The 25,729-nt window shown below is 39.3% G+C and overlaps 1 protein-coding gene across 3 annotated transcripts; it reads left to right on the top strand.

Moving 5' to 3' along the window:
- The first annotated feature begins 170 nt into the window (after window positions 1-170).
- On the top strand, window positions 171-23,711 carry etv1 (ETS variant transcription factor 1). 3 transcript variants are annotated; one of them, XM_064349773.1, is made up of 13 exons: window positions 171-374; window positions 800-920; window positions 1,276-1,363; window positions 1,693-1,740; window positions 7,403-7,456; window positions 12,745-12,874; window positions 14,508-14,693; window positions 14,827-15,074; window positions 18,783-18,851; window positions 19,015-19,083; window positions 19,999-20,168; window positions 21,751-21,852; window positions 21,985-23,711. In XM_064349773.1, exons 2-13 carry the CDS (start codon window positions 876-878, stop codon window positions 22,204-22,206), a joined length of 1,431 nt encoding a protein of 476 aa, XP_064205843.1. In that variant the 5' UTR covers window positions 171-374; window positions 800-875; the 3' UTR covers window positions 22,207-23,711. The 3 variants fall into 3 exon arrangements, with proteins under 3 accessions (XP_064205843.1, XP_064205832.1, XP_064205852.1); XM_064349762.1 differs by having other exon boundaries at window positions 172-374; window positions 18,780-18,851; XM_064349782.1 differs by lacking the exons at window positions 171-374; window positions 800-920; window positions 1,276-1,363; window positions 1,693-1,740 and adding an exon at window positions 2,004-2,346 and having other exon boundaries at window positions 18,780-18,851.
- The last annotated feature ends 2,018 nt before the right edge of the window (window positions 23,712-25,729 follow it).

Here is a 25,729-nt window from a genome sequence, read left to right as displayed (position 1 = left end):
TCATTACAGTGAACACATTCAAGCGATATTAGAGGCTACTAATAGGTAACACCGTTCATTTCAAAAGCCATTTAGTGACTTCGATGTTTAACCCCCCCCCCCCCCCAAAAAAAAATGTATAAATAAAGAAATAAATTTGGGTGATTGACAGTCAGAAATCTGATCCAGTCAAAGAGACTGGCAGCCAATAGGAAGCGGAGCGCAGTCAGTTTGGATTGGAGGCCCCCGGAGGAGTAGCAGAGGCAAAACCATTGAACTGAGCGCGAGCGCTGAGCTGTGAGCTCCGGGGTGAATTGCACAGCTCAAATTCACTGTCCTTTAACTTACTATAATTCTGCGGGAAATCTAAGGTGAATGCGGTGCATGTTACTTAGGTGAGTGCCCCCTTTAGATTCTCGAGTTTATATTACACAATGCGTGAGGCTGTGACCATGAAATATAAATTTCTGATGAGCTAGAGTCCCGATAGCAAGCTAGCTTACGTGAGAGCAGAACATGTTGATCGCCATCATTGCTACTGTAGCATTTAGTATGCAGTTTCTACCTGTAAAAGAGTCAGTAATTGTGTTGTTAATTATATCAGTGTGTCATATCTATAGGCAAAACGCCTGTTGCGATCAGATAACTATTTCACCTTGCTTTCTATTTTATGTAGAACCCTCAATGCAATGTTTGTACGGTTGTCTCGAGTTGTATTTTTTATGAATGGAATTGCTCCAGTCTGATTACCCCGGCACTTTCAAACGATTCATTCATGGTTTTCTTTCTTATTTATCGCTAAAGCCATTTTGTTTTTAAGGGTGATTGGACGACAGACTCAACGGAGTGCTCTTGCTAATTGCTCATCAAATATACTAGAGCATTAGACTCGCAGAATGGAGGGATTTTACGACCAACAAGTGCCTTACATGATTTCAAATGTGAGTGAGAAAAGTTAACAACTTCTACACATTGTGATAATATGGCCACCTATACTTAATGAAACTTAAAAAAAAAAAACATTATTATCATTATTCTCATTATTATTGTGTACTTTTTCGTGTATTTTCTGTTTATGTGGTGTCTACAAACAAATAAATAACCCAATCTCAGCCAATTAAAAGTGGTTCTGAATGTTCCTGGCAGATTTTAAGATAAAGCACCTGAGCCAAGGTTAGACTTGTGATTGAACTGTTTTTTTTTTCCTGTCCCTTGATTTCTGTCAGTAAATGTGGTCCATGTCAGAAAATCATTCTATTGACAGCAATTGATTTGTGTTCTTTTTTTTCTTTTTAGAACCCACAAGGGCAGAAATGTAATGAGAGACCTGGAAGTGACAGAAAGAGAAAATTCATTAACTCTGACCTGGCTGTGGATACTGAAGGTGAGTTGGAAGGGGAAAGAAAGCGAAGTTCATTTCACGGCTTCTTAACATTTAGCAAAATGCAATTTGTGGCCACCTGCACCCTTATGAGCAAGTTGCTTAGAAATCTCAATTAGAACACACTGGTCTCAAAACAGGATCTCCGTGGTTGCAAATCCAATTTGAATTGTGTGATGATATATCAGTGGGCACGGTTGGTACGTTCAGACTTCTTTTTCAATTGAAGTGTTAGAGCTACAGAACTCATGCAACGGAAGAGCTATTTCACAACAAAAGCTTTCATGTGTTTCTCCCTCCCTCCCTCCCTCCCAATCCTGTCTTCATTGTAGAACTGTTCCAGGATCTCAGTCAACTGCAGGAGGCCTGGCTGGCTGAAGGTAAGTGATTGTGGAGCATTTGTAAAGGCTCAGGTTGCTTTGTGAGGAGGGTGGAGAGAGAAAGATGTACGTAAATGAGAAAAAATGTGTCTGAAGTTACCTTCCCAACGTGTAGTCCAATTAATGCAGCAATGGAAGAGGCACCTCTTGTGTCATGCATACATTAGAGGCTGTGATGAGCTCCGATCTTAAGGGAGGCTGAGGAGGCTTTACCCAGAGTGTCATCACAAATTACCAGGAGAAATCTCTCCCTGCTCACTGTCTCCTCTGCTTTTGGCACGAGCTAGCGCAGCGAGCCTCCTCCAGCTCTCTGCCGTCCTCTCTCCTCCTCGCCTTTCTCCAGAGCTCACCCTCAGCGGCTGTGCTCCCTGCTCTCGTGCTTCTTTTTTTTTCTTTAAAAAGTGGATTTATGTATTCAGAGGTGCGCAAAAGAGTCTACCTGTGACTTGGCATTTTTAATTTTTTAAAATATTACTATAGTTATTATTATTATTTTGTATTTTTCTAATGGCAAGAACTCGTCCTTGTGGTCTAATTCAGACGTGATGCTTCAGGATTTAAGTGCAAGTGTCTTTTTCCCATCCTATTTACAGCACAGAAGCTTAGGTTGGTGATGAGTATTATCTTCTCTTTGTATGTCTTCAGCCAGTTTGTGTCAGCATGGAGCCTTTGTCAGTTTCAGTTATCAGTATATCTTTGACTACATTTTCAGCTTGTTTGAAATGCCTGTTGAAAATAATGCTTTTAAGAAGATTAATCCATAAGGACCATATTTTAACCTTGATATTCTTGGTGGCTATATGAATTAGTTGTTATATTTGCCCTGCAACCATAACGAGGTTATTGGACTGATGCTTCAAAATATACTAGCTGTTTTATATAAATGCCATTGTACAATGTTATTTCTTTTTAAGTAGTCTTTTATTTTTTATTTTTCAGAAAATATAGGTGTAGCACTCTGTGCATGCTGGTATCGTGCATATATTTTTTACATTCTCTTATGTTGTTTTCTGTCCATTTAGGTATGCCATTAATATTTTCTTGTAGATGAAAATACTGGTGAAGCAATGTTCAGTTGTGTAAATAATGTATCATGAATTTAAATTTAGCTTTTTAACTTTACATTGGGCTGAGAATTTAGTCAGCATGTAGGGACTCGGGTAGAAAGAGTGTTCCCTTGGTGGACTTTTTTCCAGGTCAATAAGTTTTCCATGCACAAATACCTTAGGGTTTGCAAAATAACCTGATAACCTAGAGGAGTTTTTTCCACTCTTTCGAAATGACAAATAGTACGTCTCCACTGAAACTCTTTGATTCAAGATGGAGATGGGGAAGTTAAGAACATGTATCATTGTCAAGCTATAAGCTTGTACTATCTTGTCAATGTGTTGCTTTTAGTCCAGAGCAAAAGGGAGAGAGACTGACTTTGTGTCTGTATAAGTATAGTAATTGTTTATTTAAATATGTATCTGAATTAGTATAAATGTCATCTTGTATTGTTATTGCTAAAAGTATGATTAGAATGTCCTATGAAAGCTTCCTGTGGTATTGAATTGCGTAATTTACTGGGTTATTTATATTGAATCATGACATAATAGTTCATATGCAGTTATTTTAAGACCTGTTCTTTAGAAAATGGAATATCCTGCTGTATGCCCATGTTTTATATCTTGAATTAGATTTCTTTATTTAGATAAGGCTGTCTGTGTTTGCTGCTCTGTAACAGCGCAGCATATTTTTTATTTTTTAAACTTTGCGGTCTGCTAGTGATTGTTCTTAAAAATGGCGTCAAATTTGTATACTAAGCAAACAACCTAAATAAGCAAAAGCCGTAATGGGTATGAAAATGAATGCAAAGCACTTTGTGAAATTCAAACTGAAACCTTGCTTTACATTTCAGGACCACATATTCACCAAAATTTGTTTAACATATTAGTTAATTTATTTGTTTAGTAATATAAACATGATCCCTTGTGAGTCTACAGACATGCTCCTAACATGCTGTATGCAGTTTTACTTGTACCTGTTTTTCCTGGTGGGTTAACGGCACATAAAGATGATGTTGCAAGACACTGGCTGTTCATGAATATACTAAAAAATGTGCTCCGAGTGCCCTTCATAATAGATTACCCCAGCTGGGTGGAAGTAATTTTACTGATAGAGACAGTACCACTTGTTTTTGAAATATGTGTCATGAAATTCAACTAAGAAGCATGTGATCTTCAGTTTTGTTTTGCTCATATCACATTTGGAACTGAAAATGATAAAGCACACAGCTGTTATTTCTTGATCAGTTACAGTCTTCAACGAACTGAGTTCCCATTTAAGATATGGTAACTAAAAGTGTAATGTTTCTTTTAATTAGGAATGATGTTTATATCATGTTTTGTCAACGTTGGTGTTTTTGGTGGAAGCATGTCTTAGTATTCTGAGTTTTCTCAAGTGGATGAAAAATCTTTTGCTACTGTTACATAGGTGATAAAGAAACTCAATATTTTATGACCTGAGACCAGCTTCATCCATTCTTTAATACATTTAAAAATGCTAGCAATATAAATTAAGATTTTGAAATGAAATTTATGTTTTAAAATAGATGTAGAAATTCTTCACCAGTACATTGAGCTGGTAAGATTATAAAGTATATACCGCAGGGCTTCTAAAAGAATAAGACATAATTTTAATATTTTAGTGTTTCAGTCAGAAAAAAATGACTATGTCCACTGGAGTAGATATTACTGTAAGGATTACAATTCTACCTGTCCTCTATCAATGAGAAGTGTGTTTCAAGACTCCGAACTTAATAAATTACTTCCTGTCCATTAAGATAAAAATGAACACCTACCTATTTCAAAGATTTATTAGTTCAGGTAATTGGAAATAAGAGAAGGGATTATATTAGACAGACTAAATTTCCGACATCATGGGTAAAGAAGTTGATGGGTCACTAAAACTTTATAGGAAGATGTTCTAGAAATGAGGAGACTATGTACTTATTTTACATACAAAAATGTATTTTTTTTGCCTTTTTTGAAGAGGTAGTTTTGTTGGGATTTAGTGGCAATGTGTTGGTTTTCATGGCCTTTTAAAGATATTTAATGAGAATCCCATACGTTAAATTATACTCATATGTTGCGCATAGGTGGTGTGAGCATTTTAGATTTCATGAATTTGAATTTTTTTACATTCTTTTACAGAATATCTGAATTTTAGACTTAAAGTAGCAAAAGAGTATAATAGCAGCCTTGAAATGCGATGACATTTTAAGGCAGATATTGGCAGATTTGTGAATGTTTTTGTTGGTTCATATAAACCCCTCTTTTGATATTCAAAAAGTGTTTGAATAAATAAAGCTGATTTGGTCAGATTTGGAGGGTACGGAGAGGGTGAGCGCAGAGCGCACGGTTCCAGCTTTTTTTTCATATCTTTCACAAAGGATGTGCAACTTTAGACAGGCCTCTGTTTGGCCATCGCTCCTTTCTTTTTTTGTGAATGGCGGCAGAGCTCCAGTTCTCCTGCTGTCCTCAGGAATTGTTCCGCGGATCAGCTGTCCCATTCAAGGAGAGTGGAGTGACTCACATCCTGCTACACAGTCTGTCTGCGGGTCTCTCTCTCTCTCTCTCTCTCTCTCTCTGTGTGTTTCTGTTTCACTCACTTTAAAAGCATGCCTCTTAGCTGAGATGACAGGCTTATGATTAAAGCTAGAAGAGTACTGCTGTGGTCGCATTTCTGTGCTTTTTAGTATCACATTTAAGAACGTAATGCGGTTGTGTTTGGACAACGCTTTTAAATAGGTTATGCATTTGTTTCAGTAGTACATTTTAGGAGCTAAGCATCTGCTAAGCATGTTAAAATATACATAATGAAGTCAAAACACTTGTTTGTTCCTCAGGGCTATGGACAGGCTACCATAGTAGTTACATGCGGTGCTCCAACCCCACTTACCAGCCCCCTCACTCCCACACCGGGAGGGGTTTCTGATAAACCAAAATAATTTTTTAAAGAAATATCTGTGTCTTCATTTAAAGTAAAGTTCCATACTGTGGTAGTTTGGTATTACCTGGTTATTGGTTATTCTACACGTGTGTGTGGAGATATTAGTTAGTCTACAAGTGTGTATGGAGCTATTGGTTATTCTACACGTGTGTATGGAGCTATGTCTCTGTTATGTGATGTTGTCTTAAAATAGCATAGGAATGATGCCGTAGAAAAGTAAGTTGGACAGTACCCGCTCTGCAGGCTATGCTCTTTAGTAGTGGCGTTGATGGTGTAGAGCTCACTGTGCTAGAACCTTACCATGCTTTAAGGATCACGTCTATTGTTATTCTGCGTACAACTACTTGTTTGCCTCATAAAATGGACGGTTTTTGTACTAATGATAGGAGAAAGAATGAGTAAAATCAGTTTTAACTTGATCATTCTAAGTATAATATCATATAGTCTTTTATCATCCAAATTCAGACCATATATTCTATAGTGTGTGTGTATGTGTTTGGGGAGGGGGGTATCTGATATCACTGATATTAGGTGTTTGTGTGCAGTAAGTCGATATCAATTTTATGTCATATCTCTTGTTGCATTCTGGGCAGTCTAAGCCGTTTCAAATAACAAAATTCAGTGTAATTACAGAAATGACCTGATAATTAGAGGGTGCTGGTAATCATTAAAATGAAAGTATTCAATATTAAAATATTCAGTGACTGACAATCAGATAACAATAATGTTTAAAGATATATGTTTATGAAAATAGGTCTAGGAATACATTCATTTTTCTCACTGCAGTGTGACTGATCAAGTACTAAATATGCCTGTGGTTAGTTCAGGCATGTTTGCATTTACAGTTCTTGTTCTTTTATGTGTTGTATAAAGGGAAGTTCACAGGCATATCCACATGTCTCAACATGTCAACAGTTCTCTATAACATTCCCAATAAAAAGTATGAAAATGAGGTTCCACATGTCTTGTGCTTATAAATAAACGTGTTAATGACTTAGCACAGTTAAATCTCAGATTGCTGCTTTCAGCAACTCCTCAAATTTGGCTTGAGGGACATGACAACTGGTTCAAAGTGTAAATATGTATGTTTATATATATATATGTGTGTGTGTGTGTGTGTGTGTAATATGTATCTATGTGAAATATGTGAATGATGAAGTTACGGGAGACAGGGGAACAAATGCCTGTTAAATACCGTAACAAGTGACAGGTGTTCTCTAAATTTCATGCTCAGTCTTTCCAAGCAACATAATTAAAAATAAGACAGATCATAAGGACGTGACCTTTGCAAGAGAAAAACATACACTTTCAAAAATTGTTTTTAAAGTGTGATAGCCTGATTCTAAACGGTTAAAACATGTTGTTTGAATTATCTTGGAAAAACAAGTGCAACAGCAGCCTTTGATGTGTTTGATGTTTGGTGTGGATAGGTGTACCAAGCCAAGTACAATGCCCTCTGGTTGAGGATATCTAGGTAAACTAATAATAATAATAATAATGTCTTAACAGATTATGCTCAAGTTCTGAGAGCAAAATTTGTAACATGAATAGTGTGAATGGTCATTGGTGTTGACGGTGGTGTGTATTTTCACCAGTGAGTGACATGCATTATGGCGTCTAACAGCTTGTCCTTTCTCCCAATGCCCCCTCATCCCCGTGTTCTCTCTAGCTCAAGTTCCCGACAATGATGAGCAGTTTGTTCCAGACTTTCAGACTGAAAACTGTGAGTACGCCTCCCGGGGTTTGTTCTTCACATTGTCTTTCCGTTGTCTCACCTGTGCTCTTGCATGGGGCCTCCTGGGATACAGTGTTGCTGTGATGGGGAGAGGCTGAGATCAACAGAAATAAATGAGGAAGACGCGGCACCGCACTCTGATTTGGTTTCGCTCTTAATTCATTTAAACCAGTGGGCTTTGAACAAGTCCTCCCCCGCTGTTAGCTCAGCGATGATTAGATGTCATTGTGACATAAAAGGACAGCGTTCCACCACAGAGTCTATGGACTCATCAGATATTCAGCTCCTGTGTTCCTTCTGTCCTCTCTGCCTCCTAACTACGGGAGGTTTCCTGTTTGCGACTTGTGCTATATCATAATGCTGCATGTGCATTGCAGCAATATTGCGTGCGTGCATGCCCCTTAATTTGCGTTAGATGCATCAAATTGGAATGTTTCAGCTGCTATTGTAGAGAGACGGAACTTTCAGGAATACGTATCTCAGTATTTGTAGCTCCACCTCTCACATTGTGGAATTTAGGTAAGGGACAGTAGTTTGGTTGGTGAATGCATTGTGACTTATAAGAGCAATGTTTTGTGCTTATATACTACATATTTCTGTGTGTTTTAACACACTGAGTCTTTTTTTTTTGAAGCCACAGAAAACCTTCTGAAAAGTAAACCAGGGTAAATCGGAAACATTTTTGGGTGAATATGATTTGCTGGTCTTCATACGCAAATCAAATAAAATGTTTTTGATGCTTTGCTTTTTCACTCAGTAAGCATCTCTCTGCTAGTGGACGCTTGTGATTCGGTATTGTAGGCATTACATAGTGTCTGAAATGGATTTCCAGGAAAAAAAACTTGGCCCGGTACGATCATGATCACGACGATGCCAGAAAGCGAATGTGCCTGTGGGGTATGTGTCACACTGGAGCCCACTGTTTACGTGTCTTTTAGGTTAGTCAAACACAGCCTGTGCTGGAGATCCTTACGTAGGCAGGAACGGTCACAGCTCAGTGAATCTGTGCAGTCTTCTGTGCCAGTGTCCACCTGGCTCTTTGTCCGTGGTCCTCCCTTTGAGCCGAAATTTCAGTTTTTACATTTCTTTAAGAGTGTGAGGGACCGCTTGGCCAAAGGGAACTTGTCAGTATTCCTACAAACATCCGTTTGTTTTGGCGTCAGTTAAGCTTTCACGAAACGCCCGAGCGGTCAGCGCTGGTTGTCCCTCCTTTCTGAAATAGTGTGTTCATCACGACCGTGCGGTTAACTCCCTGCAGCCCCCACCGTCCCTCCCTATTGTAGTAAGAGACTGCTGACTACGTACTCCTGGCATGATGGAGCAGGTTGGGGAGGCAGAAACAGATGGTGCAAGGGCGAGGGCTCCGTGGTTGGGCTCCCGTTCAGGCTTTCCAGCCTGCAGCAGTCCCATATGGGCTTCGCCCAAGTTTGGGGAGCTGGAGGGGGCGTTTCCCGTCCCCCTGTGTGGCTGAACCTAGGAAACCCTGACGAGAAGGGTGGGAGAGCTGTTGGATCACATTATTGTACATTTTTCAGTGTTTTCACATTAGAGACTGGTGTTTCCCTTAATTTCTACATTTTATCTGCATACCTGCCAAAATGACAGCTTTCACTGATATGTTCCTGAAATTGTAGATTTGGCACCCCTAGCATATGTTGGTGGGGGGGTGGGGTGGGTGGCGGGGGGAGTACACTTCCTTTTTTTAAACGGCAAATGAAATATGATCCTGTTCTGATCCTGTGAGTTGTTCCGGTGTGCCCCGCACAAAGGATGTGTGGAGAGTTCCTTTGTGTAAAAGATGCACTGAGAGATCTACCCTCTGTAGATATTTTCCAGAATATCCTGTGTAATTTGCCTTTAAACGGAGGCCAGGAAATGTGTCTGTAGAGACCTCATTAGCATTACTAAAGGAGGTGGAAAAGCAAAGGTGAGACTCCACGCCACCATCGTGTAGAACTTCCATATGGAACATCAAACCGCGACCACAAGCGCGCAATCTCATTGTTGAACTTTAATTTGATACAAAATGATGTCACCGCTTAAAAATCCCATTGTGGCCATACTGTGATGTGGACTTCCTCTTTGTGCCATTGCCAAAAAGAGCAGGATTATTTTTATGAATGAAGTCGAAGAAAGCCTGCCAAAGGTGGAACGTAAATGCCAAAATACACCATTTGTAAATCCCCAGTGTAGAACTGTTCCCCTCCGGGGTCTTTTCTGCTTCTATGAATGATGTGTAATTTCTGTCATGCATGAGAGGTTGTTCAATTCAAATGGCTCCTATGCAGTTGGTCAGTACTGAACAGATATTTGTTACTGCTTTGGTCAGTACGTAAGATTCAGTTAATTTAAGCATAAATTTTACATAAAGGTACTTAATCATAATTGTTCTTTCTTTAAAAATAAAATAGCAAGAGCTATTTTTCTCATACAGCCAGACATTTGTTTTCATTTAAAATCTTACAGGAGGGGAAAAAAATAGCAGTTTTGTTTTATGTGAAGACAACGGCAAAAAAATCTGAACAGAAATCAGATTCCTTTTGAAGCATGTTGTTTTGAATGGAAATGCTTAGTCACATTTTTTTTTCCACAGTTTCCCCAGATGTTTTCCCCACTGTGTATATCACAGCCCATCTGTTGAGGGGGGAGGTGTATTGAGCATCCTTGCAGTGTTTATGTGTGTATGATTTGTTTTCAAGTTTAAGATGGTGCCTTTCAATGAAGTAGCATAGGACTGTGGCTGTATGTGGAAAATGTGTGTCTGGGTTGTGACGCAAGGGTACCATTCTTCACAATATAATATATCTGTATTCATTGGATGTTTCGAAGCAAAAAATAGATAATGCATGGCAAATGTATTACTGTGATACTTTCACCTTTTAACCATATGGACTGATACTGAAAGCGTGTTTGCGTAAGATGTAATGAGGAACACGGCAGTGGTAATAAACTGTCATAAATGCGTATGTTTTTTAAAACGTTGTCCATTAAGAAAAAAAAAATCAATGCAAAGAGTAATCGCTGCAATCTGGCCGTGATGGGCAAACCGGCATGCAGTCATGCAGATGAAAATCTGAGCCGCGAAGAACAGTTTGTTTCCATTGAAGAGCAATGGATTCGCCATCGATTTGTGTACCTTCAGCCCCTGCATAAAATCTATACTGGCATATCCAGGTCTTTTTTAAGTGCCTGTGTTTTATAATGGCCTGTTGTTCTATTTGCCAACGAGGAATAAAAATTCTCTCCATTTTCTATTAATATTTTGAAGACAAAATGGAAACATGACATCTGACTGGACTGCTGGAGGTGCCATACAGCATCTGTTCACTTCATATTCAGTTAAGGTGTTCAGACAACAGCTAAAATAAGCTTAGCAGATGATTAGCAGATTTTACAGTGGGTGGTACGTACAGTAGAAATACAACGCCATACTTTAGATGTATTAGATATTTCAGATATTTGCTTTTAAAGTGAGAAGTATAGAACCCTTACTGTAATGTAGTATTATTATTATTATTATTATTATTATTATTATAGTGAATGGAGAGAAACACTAAAATGGTGGGTGGGTCTTAATTTAAAAATGCAAATTAAAAAATTTTCTAAATTACGTTACATTTACATTAATAAAAAAATGTGATTTATCGGAGTGCTCAACATGTCACACACTATCCAGAAGTCTGCTTCAGGTACTTCTTTAGGAATCACCTAATTAGCCTGATAAGGAGACTGTTCTGTCTCCATGATGGTGTTCGACCCAGTCAAAGGTCTCCCCTCAGGAAATGCCGCTTTGACCTTTCATCGATGACCTGTAAAGGTCACGCCCCACAGAGGGCTCTGCACAATTCCTCTGTTTTGAAACAAGCACCCACGTGCACGTCCCCTGAGACAGGAGCGTCGGGTTTCGTGTTGTTAGATTGATTTCACAGCGCATGCCGCCATGCGAGGCATCTGTCAGCATGTGGACGGGGCTGAGGAAAAACATCCGGAACTCCTCTTCCTCGTTGCCTTGAAGGGCACCCCCGTCTGCACCTGAAATGGAACATTCCACAGAAAACACCTTGATAGGTGCTTGTTAGTTTTGATTATGCTTTCTTTTTAAATTATTGAGTAGAAATACTCTTTTGAGACCATTTATATAGCCTTTTGCTAAAAGCAAATATTGTTTTGTATAAAGTTGTAAAAATATGTGACATATTGTATTGAAAGACAATTTTTTTGCTAGCATTTAATAGGTTTTTATTGTTTCCAAGACTGTGTGGAAAGACTTTGGAAAGGTTTTTTGTTCTGGAGATCCAAACCCATAGCCATGTCTTCAGGGCTGTGACAGGTCCTAATTCATGCATTTGCACATTTTATATTTCACATACACACTACACAATTTATTCTCCCAAAGACTGTCCTTCGAGTTTCAAGGAATATTCGTAACACAAGGTTACCTTCCCTACTCAAACGTGCAGTGATCCCATTGGCTGTTCTCACATGACAATGGTAGAACAGGCACAGGGGAATGAAAGGGCCATTTAAGTTATTTTAGGCACGGTGCTTGTTTGCCAGAAGAGGATACCATGGGTTGATTGTGCCTGGAATAAAGCAAACCGAAAATATTCTTAAGGAAAAGAAAAATTACAAATACTATTCAGAAACCACTCTGATCAGGGACAACACATTCAGCCCAGGTCTGAGAAAAGCACATTTCGAAGTGCTTTAGGCTTTCAATCCGTTTGTGAGATGTTTGTTCTTGTATCCCCCCACACATACAGTGGGCCCAGAGCCTTGATCAGTCTGTGTAATTCAATTAGCGTTGATCATGACTGCAGATGATGGGAATTTAATCAGGAATAATTTGGTACTTAGCAGCAATTTAAGTACGCACCGGGACTGTGGAGAGGTAAAGAACAATACTGAGATCAATGGGACTGCAACCGTCGGGACGATATTGGCAAATGACTGAAAGGAGATATGAAGGGAGTTTACCGAAGCTTTGAGGCTGTTGCAGTGCAATGGCCCCCGTTCTGTAATGGCATTATTAATGAGATTTTAAGTAAGTCTCCCTGAATGATCGAGTGCTGTGGTCGCTTAATGCCCGGTGATGCGGGCGTGGCTCTATAGCCATGTGGGTCGGGAGTGGCCTGTCTCTGCGTAATGCCATTATGTTGTGACTTTATAAGCCGGTGATGAATGAGTATTAATCTTCCTATTCCCTCTGTCCCTACCTACCCTCAACACCCCTTCCTCTCCCCCTCTCTCCCCTCCGCCCCTTTGCGCCCGTGTAGTGGCGTTCCATGGACTGCAGCTGAAGATCAAGAAGGAGCCGCACAGCCCCTGTTCAGAGCTGAGCTCTGCCTGCAGCCAGGGCCAGCCCTTCAAACTCAGCTATGGGGAAAAGTGCCTGTACAGCATCAGGTGAGGGGGCAGGGCACAGGGTGGTACTCGGGTCCCTGGAAGTGTCACACCCTGCGTGGCACGCCATGGATAACCCCCCCCCCCCCCATTCCTTCCGCTTGAATTGTTCTATTAAAGGCGAGTTGCGCCACCAGGTTGCCAATTTCACACCATGTAAGATTTCTGACAAGCATTGGTTTTAGGACGAGGATAAGGACAATCTTTCATTTCCTTTTGCCTCGATAAAGCGATGCTTCCTGTGCACTTCTGTATTGGAAAATGCAGGATCTTGTAGATTATTTAGCAGAAATATGATGCATGACATGCAGAGCTAAACACTAAATTAAATTCTGACCATTTATGATGATCTCGCTGAGGACACTTTCCTTTAGAAGAAAATTAAATTTGGGCCCCATGCCTCAGCTTGCCCTTACAAGCAAGACGACTGAAAAGTCACATGCCCTTTTCTTATTTCAATTCTGAATGCTGTCATTAGAACCTGCAATATGTTGTTTGGCAGGTCTTTGTTAATGACGCTACACCGCACAAAGATTGACTCACTGGTAATCTAGGGAATACGATTGGTTAAAGAGGTTAATTGAAGCCCTGCTTCTCATATCGTGTGTCTTTCTCTCTTCATTTCCCAAGCTTCTTTTTATTCAGTTCTAATCTAATGTGTTGATTGAAATAGATCATTTCGGTACTATTCAAAAGGAAAGAATATTGTTAACCTTGATTGCTGTAGTTAAAACTGTGTAAAATATCAGGCTTTTCCCTGTGAAAGTGATGGACAAAAGCTGCCTGCTTCTCTGAACAGTCTGAATGTAACTCGAGTAACATGCACCTGAAATGAAAAAAATAATGGGGTTTACTATACCTAAATTACCTCACATTAAATGCGATGAATTGCTCTTTCAAAAGTGCAAAAACAAACGCACAGCAAACGCATGGTTGCCTAGCTACATTCGGGCTTCCATTGATTTGATTTGCAAAGTGTGCATGGCATTTACTTTCCCATATGCTTCTGTAATTATGCAAGCAGCAGATCTGTTTTTATAAGGCAAATGACACTTGAGTGAAACAGCCACATTGATAATAATAATGACAATTTGTTTAAAGTTGCATAGGGAAAATGTCAGAGCCCACATAATTCAGTCCCACCTACTTAATCATCCAGTACAGAGGATTAAATAGGCCTTGGCAGACCATGGAAAAGCCTTCTTTGTTACTGAATTACTTTATCATCTTATAGGTGAAGCTGAAAAATATAAGGCGTCATTGTATGTGGATTAACGTCTTTCTGTGAGGAGTGTCAAATTAATAAAAAAATTTTAAGACTTTACGCCATGTGATTACTAGCTTTGATACTGTTCACACTTAATGTTTGTGCTGCTGCCAGTAGGTTATGCTTTTTATCCCTGGATTTGCTGTGTAATTAGATATTTGGAGCTATTGAACATAGATCCTGGGTCCACCCTGATACTGCAGAAAATCACCCTTGAATATCCTTACCTATATAATAACCCTATCCTTAAAAGTTATTAACCCAGTTATTCAGCCCGCGCTTTGAATGACTTTGAAACCTGGGGGTTCTGTGGTGATCTTGCCGATTCTGCTGGTGCTGACGGTGGCTCCTCTCTCCCATGTGTTCCAGTGCCTACGAGCCGAAGCCCCATACGACCATGAAGCCCTCCAGTCCGCCCACTCCCGGCAGCACCCCTGTGTCCCCGCTCCACCATGCCTCCCCCAGTTCAGCCCCCACGCCAAAACCAGACAGGACGTACCCTCACCCAGCCCCCACACAGCCAATCCCAGACAGCTCCTTCACAATGGACCACAGGTAACCTGCTACCACTGTGGATATTACACGTGATATAATGGATCACGTCACTGGATGGATGTTGCAGTTATTGAACAAGTTTTTCCAGCTGAACAATATATTTTTTTGTTTTCTGGTCATTTCTTCTGCACAGATTTCGACGCCAGCTGTCAGAGCCCTGTCACTCTTTCCCTACACCTTCCTCCATGTCCCGGGACGGTCGCCCAATGTACCATAGACAGATGTCAGAGCCAAACATCCCGTTCCCTCCCCAAGGGTTCAAGCAGGAGTTTGCTGACCCGCTGTTCGAACACCCTGCCATGGTGGGGGCCCCCATTCCTCAAGCGTACGCTCCATCCATGATGATCAAACAGGAGCCAAGAGATTTCACCTATGACTCTGGTAAGAGAAAGGTCTCTTTGTTTGCTTGTACCTTGCACCATATGGATATGCTATAAGAAAAGTCCATCTGTCCAGGACTGGAAAACATAGTAGTACCAGAATGAAGATGGCTGTCTTATGTCAGAAAATTGCCTGAGAGAAAGTCTAAAGAAAATGTAATTCCCAAAATCTCTCAAGTGTGGAGGCACATACGTTGCTTCCTCCATTTTGTGCAGAAGATCGTTTGAGGAATGGAAATGTTTATAGGATTAAATCTTTATTAGGCTCCTGATCTGGTTTGTGCGGCTGCTCGGGGTCAGACGGGCGTGTGTAATTTCCTGTGATCCTGGAATATAAAGTGAGCCTGGGTTCACCATGTCACCCCCCCACCCACAGCCACCCCCCTGGGCCCCGGGCCCTGGGGCCGCTGGCCCCTTTGGCCAACGTGAATGAAACTGTGGCTGCCTGCTGTGTTCATTCATAAAGCGCAGACGCTGCAGAGCCCGGTCGGACAGGAACACAGCTTTCCCGCAGCTGCTTCCTGTCCAGATTATTCTGATAAAAAACAGTCCGCGCTCCTCCTCCCCCTGCCTCAGAACCGCTCCTTCCCCTTGCTGTGTTCTGAGATGGCCTGTCATCCACAAACACCAGCACAAAGGCCCCCTACATTTATACTCTGTAAATATATAATCAGCTTAGATATTCAGACACTCTAGTATCTAGTAAAGCCAAATATTATCTGTTAAAATCATGCAGAAATGGCAAAGGATCTTTGAAAATTAATTTATTGTATTTTTTAATCATTCAAGCCTATTGAGTATAGTAGGAAGACAATCACAGAGGGGTGAAGAAATAAAAAACATCTGATTTGTGTACTGCAATCATAAATTGTAACCCCGGAAACAATATTCCATCATGTCAGCTAATGGTGCTCCCTAGGCAGATGGAAAATATTCTTAGTGGGGATATCATGCTTTTCCTCTCAAATTTCATGTTTATAATTGTAGACTACATTAAAGTTTAGACATGATTAAATGCTAACACACGTAGTATAGTCAAACTCTGACCACAGCATATGCAGACATGAATGTATAGCAGGTGTGTGTAAAATGGCAGGCCTGGTGGACTGTAGCCTTTTCAACATGGTTTACAGCTCAGATTGACCCTTCTATTGGGATTTATTAGGACTCATACGGAGGCTTGTCTGTGGGCCAGTGTCCTGTGGGAAGGAGACTAGGGTAGTTGGCAATTTAATTAGCAGTAATTTCCTCCACCAGCCCATTACTTTGATGAATCTCAAAGCAATGTTTATGGCCTCAAATTAACTGGGGTAGTCATTTTATTGAGCAGGCACTTTGTAAATGTTTCTACAGTTTGATTATAATCTGACTTATGACTTCAATGATGAAGCACCACAGAAATCAAACAAAAATGGAGCAATGTAAACAGAAAGGACAGGGTTGTCTGAAAAACTCTGTTGCTTCCCAGAAACCTTGGGAGGATAAATAGCCTTTTATTTTCATTTTATGTCTTAGTCTGAGGAATATTTAAATGTTTGGAGAGAAATGCGTTCAGATTTAACATCTGTAAAAACAAAAAACATTTGGCAGATTATAGGTGATTTTAAGGTGAATTCTTCTAAGGTACATAAAGCAGTATTAACTTTCCATTGCTCATTTAACAAAAGCCTACTGGACCAATGTTTTATATTAATCCTTAGAAGCAATCCAAAATCAACATGTGTGGTGATGTGTCAATTAACTTTTTACATTAGCTATATACAGTGAGCTCGATAATGTTTTCTGATTTGGCTGTGTACTCCACAATTTTATATGTGTAATCGAACAACTTGTATGTGGTTAAAGTGCACATTCTCACCTTTTATTTAAGGGTATTTTTTTATTTTCCATGTAGAAATTACAGCACTTTTTATGAATAGTCCCCATTTCAGGGCATCATAACGTTCTGATTAGTCAGGCGTATTGCTTCCCTAGTGCAAGAGGCTTCAGTATCTATTTTTGCTTCTAGCCTTTTGATTGCCTTTGGAGTCTGATATTGGCAGTCAACATGAAGACCAGGGTTGTGCCAGTGAAAGTCAAGGAGGCTATTACGAGGCTGAGAAATAAAAAAAAGTCAGAGATGTAGGCCACACCTTAGACTTACTTAAATTAACTGTTTGGAAAATTGCTAAGAAGAAAGACCGCACTGGTGAGCTCGAAAATCACAAAGAGCCTGGTAAACCAAGGAAGACCTTCACAGTGAATGCAAAATAGATATACAAAGTGGTGTAATTTCTACATGGGTGAAAACAAAATGTATGAAAATATTCTCAAATAAAAGTAAATGTTCAAAATGAACCCATTTGATTATGGTTGACCAGCTAATGTTAGTTCATATTAGTTAGGATCATAATGTAGTTGACAAGGCTCCTTACCAGTGGATTCAATAAGATAGAAGATGTCCGGGAATGATTGACCACTGAGTTGGATCATTTGTTCACTCTGTAATCACATAAGGACAGCACTCGAGTTTTATTTGGTTTATATTACCAAAATACCTTGGTATGTAATGTAATTTGCAGACGTTATAATAAAATAGCAATGATAGCTAGCTCGATCTACGATGTGTTCTTACAGTGACAGATACAGGATTTTTTCCCCCTTGCTGGCTCTGCCTACGCACTTGTGACACAATATTGACTGTATCTGCACCAGTACCAAGATGTAGATGTCCAAGACTATCTCAGAATTTTAGAAAGTAGACCTTTTTTTCGCTAAAGAAACCACATATTTTCTCCTAAGGAGAAAACCCAAAATACAGTCGTACTTTAAGCTTGACCAACATGAATGTATAATGATGATTATAAAACAGGTAGGGTAAATCTCGCAATCTTATTAATAATAGCGATAGTATTATAACCGTATACCACGGTTTGGATGTCTAATGCTTCTTTACAGTTCTATTTCAGTCATCACTCTGTGGCTATTTAACATCAATCATAAACAAGGCATAAACTCTTGTTAGCTCATTAACGCTAGCTAGCTTGTTTGGCAGAACAAAAGAGTTCACTAACGTTACATAGCCGCCGCCTTTGTGCCAGCAGCCAGGAACTACTTTCTTTTAAATTATTTGTGTAATGAAATAGTTAATTAACACCATTTTAATTGGATTGTGTGTACAATATCTATATTATTATATTTCGTAACCATATTATAAAATAGCAATAACTCATTCCAGGCCATAGTAGGTCTATATTTCATTTTGGCCAAACAACACCCCTTAGCTGTGATATAATCACAATATACCACTGCCTGTCGTGAGTTATTGCTTAATAATCGATCATAGATTAATTGTTAACATCTCTTATCAAGCATGAATATATTGAATCAGCCTTAATCAACTTCTGTAAAACCTTCTCTTACACATTTGATGTGAAACTCTCCTTATACTGTAAGTTTCACTTTCTAATTTGCATTATATTGTAAAACTCCCCTTATAGGTTTCAGTTTCTAATTCTCATTATATTGTCTCTGGAAAAATTCATTTTCCCCTGATCTACACGCTCAAAATAATAGTAGTTTTATTTTTCAGATAAATAGCTTTGCACCTATGCTTTTATCATTCATAAATCTTAACTAGTGTTTGAGTATTTACTCTCCTCCACTGAGAATAGGCATTGCCATTGTCTTCTTGTGGTTTTTAGAACTCTTTATTTTGTGTTTCCAGCAGAAGTGCCTAGCTGTCATTCTGTCTACATGAGACAAGAGGGCTTTCTGGCACATGCCAACAGAACTGAAGGTAAGGATTAAATATTAATATTTTATTTAAATGTTAATAATATCCGACTCAAACCCATTTTCTAGGGTCTAATAACAACTTATGAATACTGTACTATTACGTTTCTATTCTGTATGAGAAGAGGCATCATGTTAATTTCACCTCTGTTTTCTGTGTTTTGTAGGCTGCATGTTTGATAAAGTCGCTAGGCATTTTTATGATGACACTTGTGTGGTCCCTGAAAAGCTTGAAGGTGAGACCTCTTCTATATTTATAAAAGTAAAAATAGCTTTGGTGGTTCAGCTACAGTTAAATGCCGCATTTTCACATTTATGGTTGTGTTGGCTCTGTACTGCAGCACATTGGATTGAAATAAAACAATTAATAGGAGGTTAAAGTGCAGACGACGGTCAGCTTTGATTTATTGACATCCGTATTGGGTGATCCGTGTGGGCATTACTGCCATGCTTAGACATAGTCTGCCCATTTTAGGGGAACAAAAGTAATTATAGAAATTAACGTAGTCTGAAAAGAAGTCACAGTATTTAATACTTGGTTGCAAATTCTTTGCATTCGATGACTGCGTGAAACTGGTAGACACCACTAAATGGTGGGTGTCTTCCCTGGCGATGCTCTGCCAGGCCTGTACTACAGTCATCTTCAGTTCCTGTTTGTTTTGCCTTCGGTCTTGCCTTCAGCAAGTGAAACACATGTTCAGTTGTATTCAGGACGGATGATTGGCTTGGCCAGTCAAAAGCAATCCTCTTGTTGGCCCTGAAAAACTCCTTGGATGCTTTCGCTGTTTGTTTTAGTGTAAATACCTTCAAATTAAAGTTGACAGTTTGCTCTTTAACCTCATATTCATTCTTTTATTTAAAATTCAATGTGCTGGAGTACAGAGTGAAAAATTGTGCCACTGCCAATATTTTTGCATTTAACTGTATTTTGGTGACTGTTTGTTCCTTACTCTAAATTCAAGCATTTTTTTTCTTCCTGCATTGTACACATTATAAATTTGGTGTTCACAGAAATTAATAGAAAAATATGTTTTTTTTTTTAAAACCATAGCCTTGAGTTAATCAAAATGTGTCCTTAAATTTGACTCAGTTAAAAGCACGTGTACCTTTTTATCAATGCTGTCCCCCCCCCCCCCCCCCCCCTTCCCAAGGTGAGATTAAACAGGAGTCTGGTCTGTACCGTGAGGCCCCAACTTACCAGCGCCGCGGCTCCCTTCAACTTTGGCAGTTCCTGGTGGCTCTCCTGGATGACCCCTCCAACTCCCACTTCATCGCCTGGACCGGGCGTGGCATGGAGTTCAAACTCATTGAGCCAGAGGAGGTGAATCTCATTCTGTTTATTTTTCATCCAAATAAAACTTTAATCTGTACCTGATCAGTCGCACACTAGAAATAAAATAGCACGTCTATAAAAATGGTTCCTTTGTTGGAAGTTGTTCTAACAATCTGATCAAACAGTCTGGTGGTTTTAATCAAGTTAATTGAAAGAAACCTCAACAAATCACTCCAGCACAAAGTAAAACCTGGATCCAACCCAGCTTGCAATGTGGGCCTGCTTTGATGTAGGCTAGAAAACTAGCACTTTGATCCTTTTCTAATTTAATTTTGCTGACTGCCAAGTAATATTTTTTTCTATGTACATTATCAAAAAAAGGCTTTATAATTTGCTTGTTTAAAAGGACAAAGCACATTGCTGATCAAAACTTGGCCGAAGCCTTGAAATCAGTCATATGGACAACCGGTCGATTTAATGTTTTGATATGTTTAGAGCCTGAAAATGAAAAATGTGTGTAGATTTTTTGACCCCTTGAAGAGTCTGGCCCTATTCTCTGTCATGACTTCATGCACAGAGCAGCTCAATGTCCTCTGTGCTGAGCCTGTATAGGTGGGGGTAGACTTGGCCTCCAGCCATTGGCCAGCTGCAGCAAACAGGGGGGCCATTCATGGCATCAGGTGACCAAACAAGCTCGGCTCCTGCAGTCAGCAGCCATAAATTCTCCCTTTGGCTTTGGCAGGTGTAAAATTTGAATAAGCGGTGAACCAAGTAATAAGGCACAAAACTGTCAGTACAAAGTCTACGGAGACCAAGGGAAGTGAGATATAAAATGGGAGACTGGTGGGTGGTCTCAGAGACAGGTGCTGTGGCATCTGCTGGGCCCTGAGCTGTGTACATGATGACTCATTGTTAGCACCTTTTCAATGACAAGCATGTAGTTGTATGTTTTTTTAATGGTTATTACCGACATGCATGGTTTTTAATGGTTATTATTCTGAAATATGTATTAGTCTCAATTGTTGCACTGATGAAGTAAATCAAGCTCTTCTTGTCTGTTTAGTATTATGTACTGATTATCTTGTGAAGGAGGCACAACTGTTTATTTGCCCAGGGCATTTGTTCGTAAGAGTACTGTACTAGAAATACCTCCTCTTGCACACATGGTTAGAATAACTGAGGTGATGCTGTAATCCTCTATAGAACAGTTGGTGGTTAATCAAAAGCTGGGAAGATGTGGCAGTAGCTTCAGAATGTGTATAGGTGGGCATTGAAAGTGGTCAGGTCAGCAATGCATGGCATGAGCATATGTTGCCTCACTCTGTTTTTATATAGGCATTGAATTGTTTGATTGAAATACATTATTTGCGTTGATGAAGGGAGGTTAAAGGAGTGTTAATTTGAATTGTGAAAGGATTTATTTCTTTATTTTAATACTTAATGCTTTCATCACCACAATTTCAGCTTGTCTCATGTATTTCAGCTAGGTGACCTGAAATTATCAGGCTAACTGTGCTATAAATATTCATCTTTGTGTGAGCAGAAGTGACAACACCGACTGAGAACATGAAAGCAAATATATTTGTTCAATATACTTATTTGGTATTTTTTGTGTGCGCATATCTTTAAGGTTGCTCGTCGTTGGGGAATTCAGAAAAATCGTCCAGCTATGAACTACGATAAACTCAGCCGATCGTTGCGTTATTACTATGAAAAAGGAATCATGCAAAAGGTGAGATGGACCATAAATACAGTAAAAAAATCGAAGCACTCTTGAAAGAATTTTCCTGTTTTTAAAAGAAGTAGGCTACTCATTTGGTCTCATTATGCATACTGAACTTGAATATATATTCCGATCCTCAAGGTGGCGGGGGAGAGATATGTGTACAAGTTTGTGTGTGATCCCGAGGCCCTCTTCTCCATGGCGTTTCCTGACAATCAGCGCCCCGTGCTGAAGACTGACATCGAGCGGCAAATCAACGAGGAGGACACAGTCCCACTGTCGCACTTCGACGAGAACATGCCGTACATACAGGAAGGAGGCTACTGCAACCCCCATCCGTACAGCGAAGGCTACGTCTATTAATGCCCGATCAGTGGGATATTCTAGTACCGTGTGATCGGAGACTTAGACTTTAAGGCTTCTTCTGACCCCCTATGTATCACAACGCGGCCATTATCCAGGATGGAGAGTGCACTTTATCGACAAAGACTGACAGTGTAACCTACCCAGGCCAAGCCGAACATTCATTTCATTTGTTTATGTTCATAAAAGGGAGATTTATTAAGCTACGCTGCCTTCTTGCAAAAGAAGAGATGTCTTGGGTTAAGGATATCTAGGAAAGATTTGCAAAATCTTTGAGAAAGCTGATCATTCTGAGCATTTTTTAAAAAATGTTACCAAAATGGTTTTCAGTTGTTTTAGGTCTATTTTCCTCAAATCTTTGTGTTTTAAGTTTTCTCGCCAGCTATTTTGTAACTGATTTAAATAAATAATACAATGTATTGTTATGAAATGCTTTTAAAATACTTTTATGGTGAAGTGATATAATTATAGACTTAAAACAATATATTATAAAATTGAATATTTAGTTCACATTTAAAAGACATTTGCTTTGCTGCCAGTTTAAAAATGCATCTTAATTTGAAGCTTATGCAAGGTTTAAATCAGCAACATGTTTTTTTTTTTTTAAAGTTATTTCAAAATTTGTGATGTAAATTTTATAATTTCTTAAATTTGCCCAGAATATGTATTGACTCTTATGTACTGGCATGCAGGAAGTACAGTACCTTCATGAACGGTGTGATTCGCTGAAATTGAATTTATGTTGCTCGATCGCATGGGAAGGCTGCGTGCGCTGTGTATTGGCAATGCCTTCAGGGAATCAATGCCTACTGTGGTCATTTCAGGCAGGTCCAAGCTCATACACAGCTTAATTTTACAGCGTGTCTCTTTCGTCACGAGGGACCCATCTTGTGATGACGCCGTTCAGAAGTTCTTGCGATTAGTCTAACCTTAGTCAGAGTTGGACAATACGCACCAGTACTTGACTACATTTGATGGTTTTGCTGAACTGATTTCTCCCTCGAGAGAGAGACGCTCAGAGGATCAGCCTTGTCCACACCATTACATGCCCAACACGGCAGGAAAGAGGGTGATTGCATAAGGAAATGAAGTCAACATCACTACCCCATGTCTGTTGCCAGAAAGGGGGATAAGACTAGTGTAAATATGAGTATATACACAAGAACTAGTAGTGCTGGCACTGTCATGTGAAATTACAGAGAACCTTCAATATAAATGTGAAGTTTGTTTTCCTCCCTTTTGTCCTTTTAATTTTCCTTCAACCAGCTAGCGACTGACAAAATCCATTCCACTGCATGAGGCTTGGAAGTAATTGTCTTCTGTTATGCTCTGGCTCCAGCATTGTGCAGGCCCTTTTCTAGTTAGTATTGTCATTTTCACTTTTACATACAAACCCATTTGTAAGGGGTTATATACTCTTTATTCAGGAGTTCCCCACATACTCCCCTATATTGTTGAAGAGTTTGAAGATGAATTGAAGAAATAAAATGGGGGAAAAAAATCAACTTTTTTCCATGTAATTATTTGAACGCACGTCACGCTGTGCAATGCTTTCTGCAGTAGTTTCGTGTCTGGTAACTTTATATTCAGAAGGGGTATGCTGAAAATATGTCCTAAATTAGGTGATGGATGCATTTGGTCCATTTTATAATTCCCACCTCAATAACACAGTTTTTCTTAACTATTCTATGTGTATGTATTTGCCACATAGGACTTCAGAGCTTTTGCATATTACCATAACCACAGCCTATAAAATCGTATTTCAAATGTCTTACTATTCATAGTTGCAAGATGTACATTTTGCATTGTGAATTGAAAATACAATGTCGACATGATCTTTTTACAGGAAAAAGCACCAGAATTAGATGGTATTTTATAATGAGAGCACATAAGTTGCAACAAATCTTCACTTCACTGTCATTGAATGTTTTGTTTAATTTTTAAAAAGAAAACGTGTATATTCAGGTGACCACACCTTATGTGAATGCTGCTTGTGTGTTCTTTTAGGCAGATAAAGACAAATGGCAGCTAAATTCTAAAGAAAGTTTTTTTTTTTTAATTTTCTTTTTTTTTACTTTGAGGAATTGAAACTATGATTACAGTCACTGTGTAATAAATGTAAAAAGGTAGCAATTTGGGGGGTGGGGTGGACAGCAGTTTAAATCTTTGTGTAATAAAATAGTGTTGAAATACAAAATGTTTATTGCATTTGAAATATTTTTCTTTGACCACCTTTAAAAAATGTCTTAAATGTCATACAGAAAATCGATCTCTCCTGTTGCATATCTCTGTAAGGGCTGTGTAGGGATCCCTATTTATGGCATATGTTTTGCTGTACTTAGCTTGAAGTACTGGGAAAATAAAGCATGCCATAATTATTATTTTTGCTGGAATTAAGTAGCTGTGAAACCTGAATTGCCCTTCACAACAAGAAATGTGTAGTAGAGCAGCTGAAAAACTCCTCAGATCTATGCAGTCCCACACAAATACTAGCTTCCGAAAGCAAAGTTCAGTCATCAGGACACAAATCCTTGTGGTTTATTCAAACTTGAGCATTGAAAGCTTATGCAAAGATGTCCATGCTTTAAATATTTTAAATATGTGGTATTATCTTGTTCCATCAGGGAAATGGCCAACACCGGTGGTCTGTGAGTTTCAAAAGGCGCTTCTCGCCAGTTCAATTTCATAAGAAACAAAAATCTCGCCAATTCCAAACAGTCTTGTTGTCTGAAACTCTTAAATCCCATAGTGATTAGACAGGAAATAACTGAGGTAATCCTGTTAATTTAGATTTCATTTAAAATAATATCTCAACTGACAGTTGTAATGTATAGTCGCTGTATCCTGAATTTAACAAATGCTAATATTTATGGACAACCATTCTCTTTCCTGTAATATGTGTCTAGCTATGATTGCTCTTTTTCTCTTACTCTCTCCCTCTAGCAGATGGCCATCACTTCTGGAGACATTGCAAACCCATTATGAGAGTAGCTGGTGCTCACAAGGGTCAGTCATAATTTGCGCCCAGTCATCCACACTTTTGTTTGCGGAGGCTCTTAAACTCTGTTTTTGGTTTATAGCGTGCAATGTTTGCCCAGGGTTAAATGGTTTGTGTTGTTCACCCCTCTGGCCTGATTGACTATGACACTGAGGTATTTGTCGAGTGAAATGAAACTTGGGTGCCGCATGTAGCAAAACTGTTTGAATTTTCAAAACGGGTTGGCTTTTAATACGGCGTGTTTGCCCACAAAATGGCCGTAAGTGCACTTCTGTCTTTCCTGCTGGTGTCTGTAAGAGCCAAGGGCCAGTGAACATAAATCATTCAGGTATAATTCACAGGAACAACAGAGATTACTAAGTATGCCAGAGGAAGTTGCTGGAATTGAAAACGGCTTTGAAAATGGACTTCATTTTACAGCTGTTGCAACGGTGTAGGTACATTTATGGTAATTTCCATTGTTCTGACTAGGCAAAGCAGTGTGAGATTTTAAACTGAAGCATGCAGGAACATAACAGTTTATGT

The sequence above is a fragment of the Anguilla rostrata genome, chromosome 1, assembly GCF_018555375.3.
Source record: "Anguilla rostrata isolate EN2019 chromosome 1, ASM1855537v3, whole genome shotgun sequence".
Taxonomy (NCBI): domain Eukaryota; kingdom Metazoa; phylum Chordata; class Actinopteri; order Anguilliformes; family Anguillidae; genus Anguilla; species Anguilla rostrata.
The sequence above is the reverse complement of the archived record's forward strand: the minus strand, read 5'-3'. Positions and strand labels throughout refer to the sequence as shown.

Excerpts from the sequence above, each read along its gene's own strand:
- etv1 (XM_064349762.1), top strand. The coding sequence starts at position 876 with ATGGAGGGATTTTACGACCAACAAGTGCCTTACATGATTTCAAAT. Across the intron at positions 1,741-7,402 it reads GGAGGCCTGGCTGGCTGAAG|CTCAAGTTCCCGACAATGAT; the intron begins GTAAGTGATTGT and ends TGTTCTCTCTAG. Across the intron at positions 19,084-19,998 it reads GGTCCCTGAAAAGCTTGAAG|GTGAGATTAAACAGGAGTCT; the intron begins GTGAGACCTCTT and ends CCCCTTCCCAAG.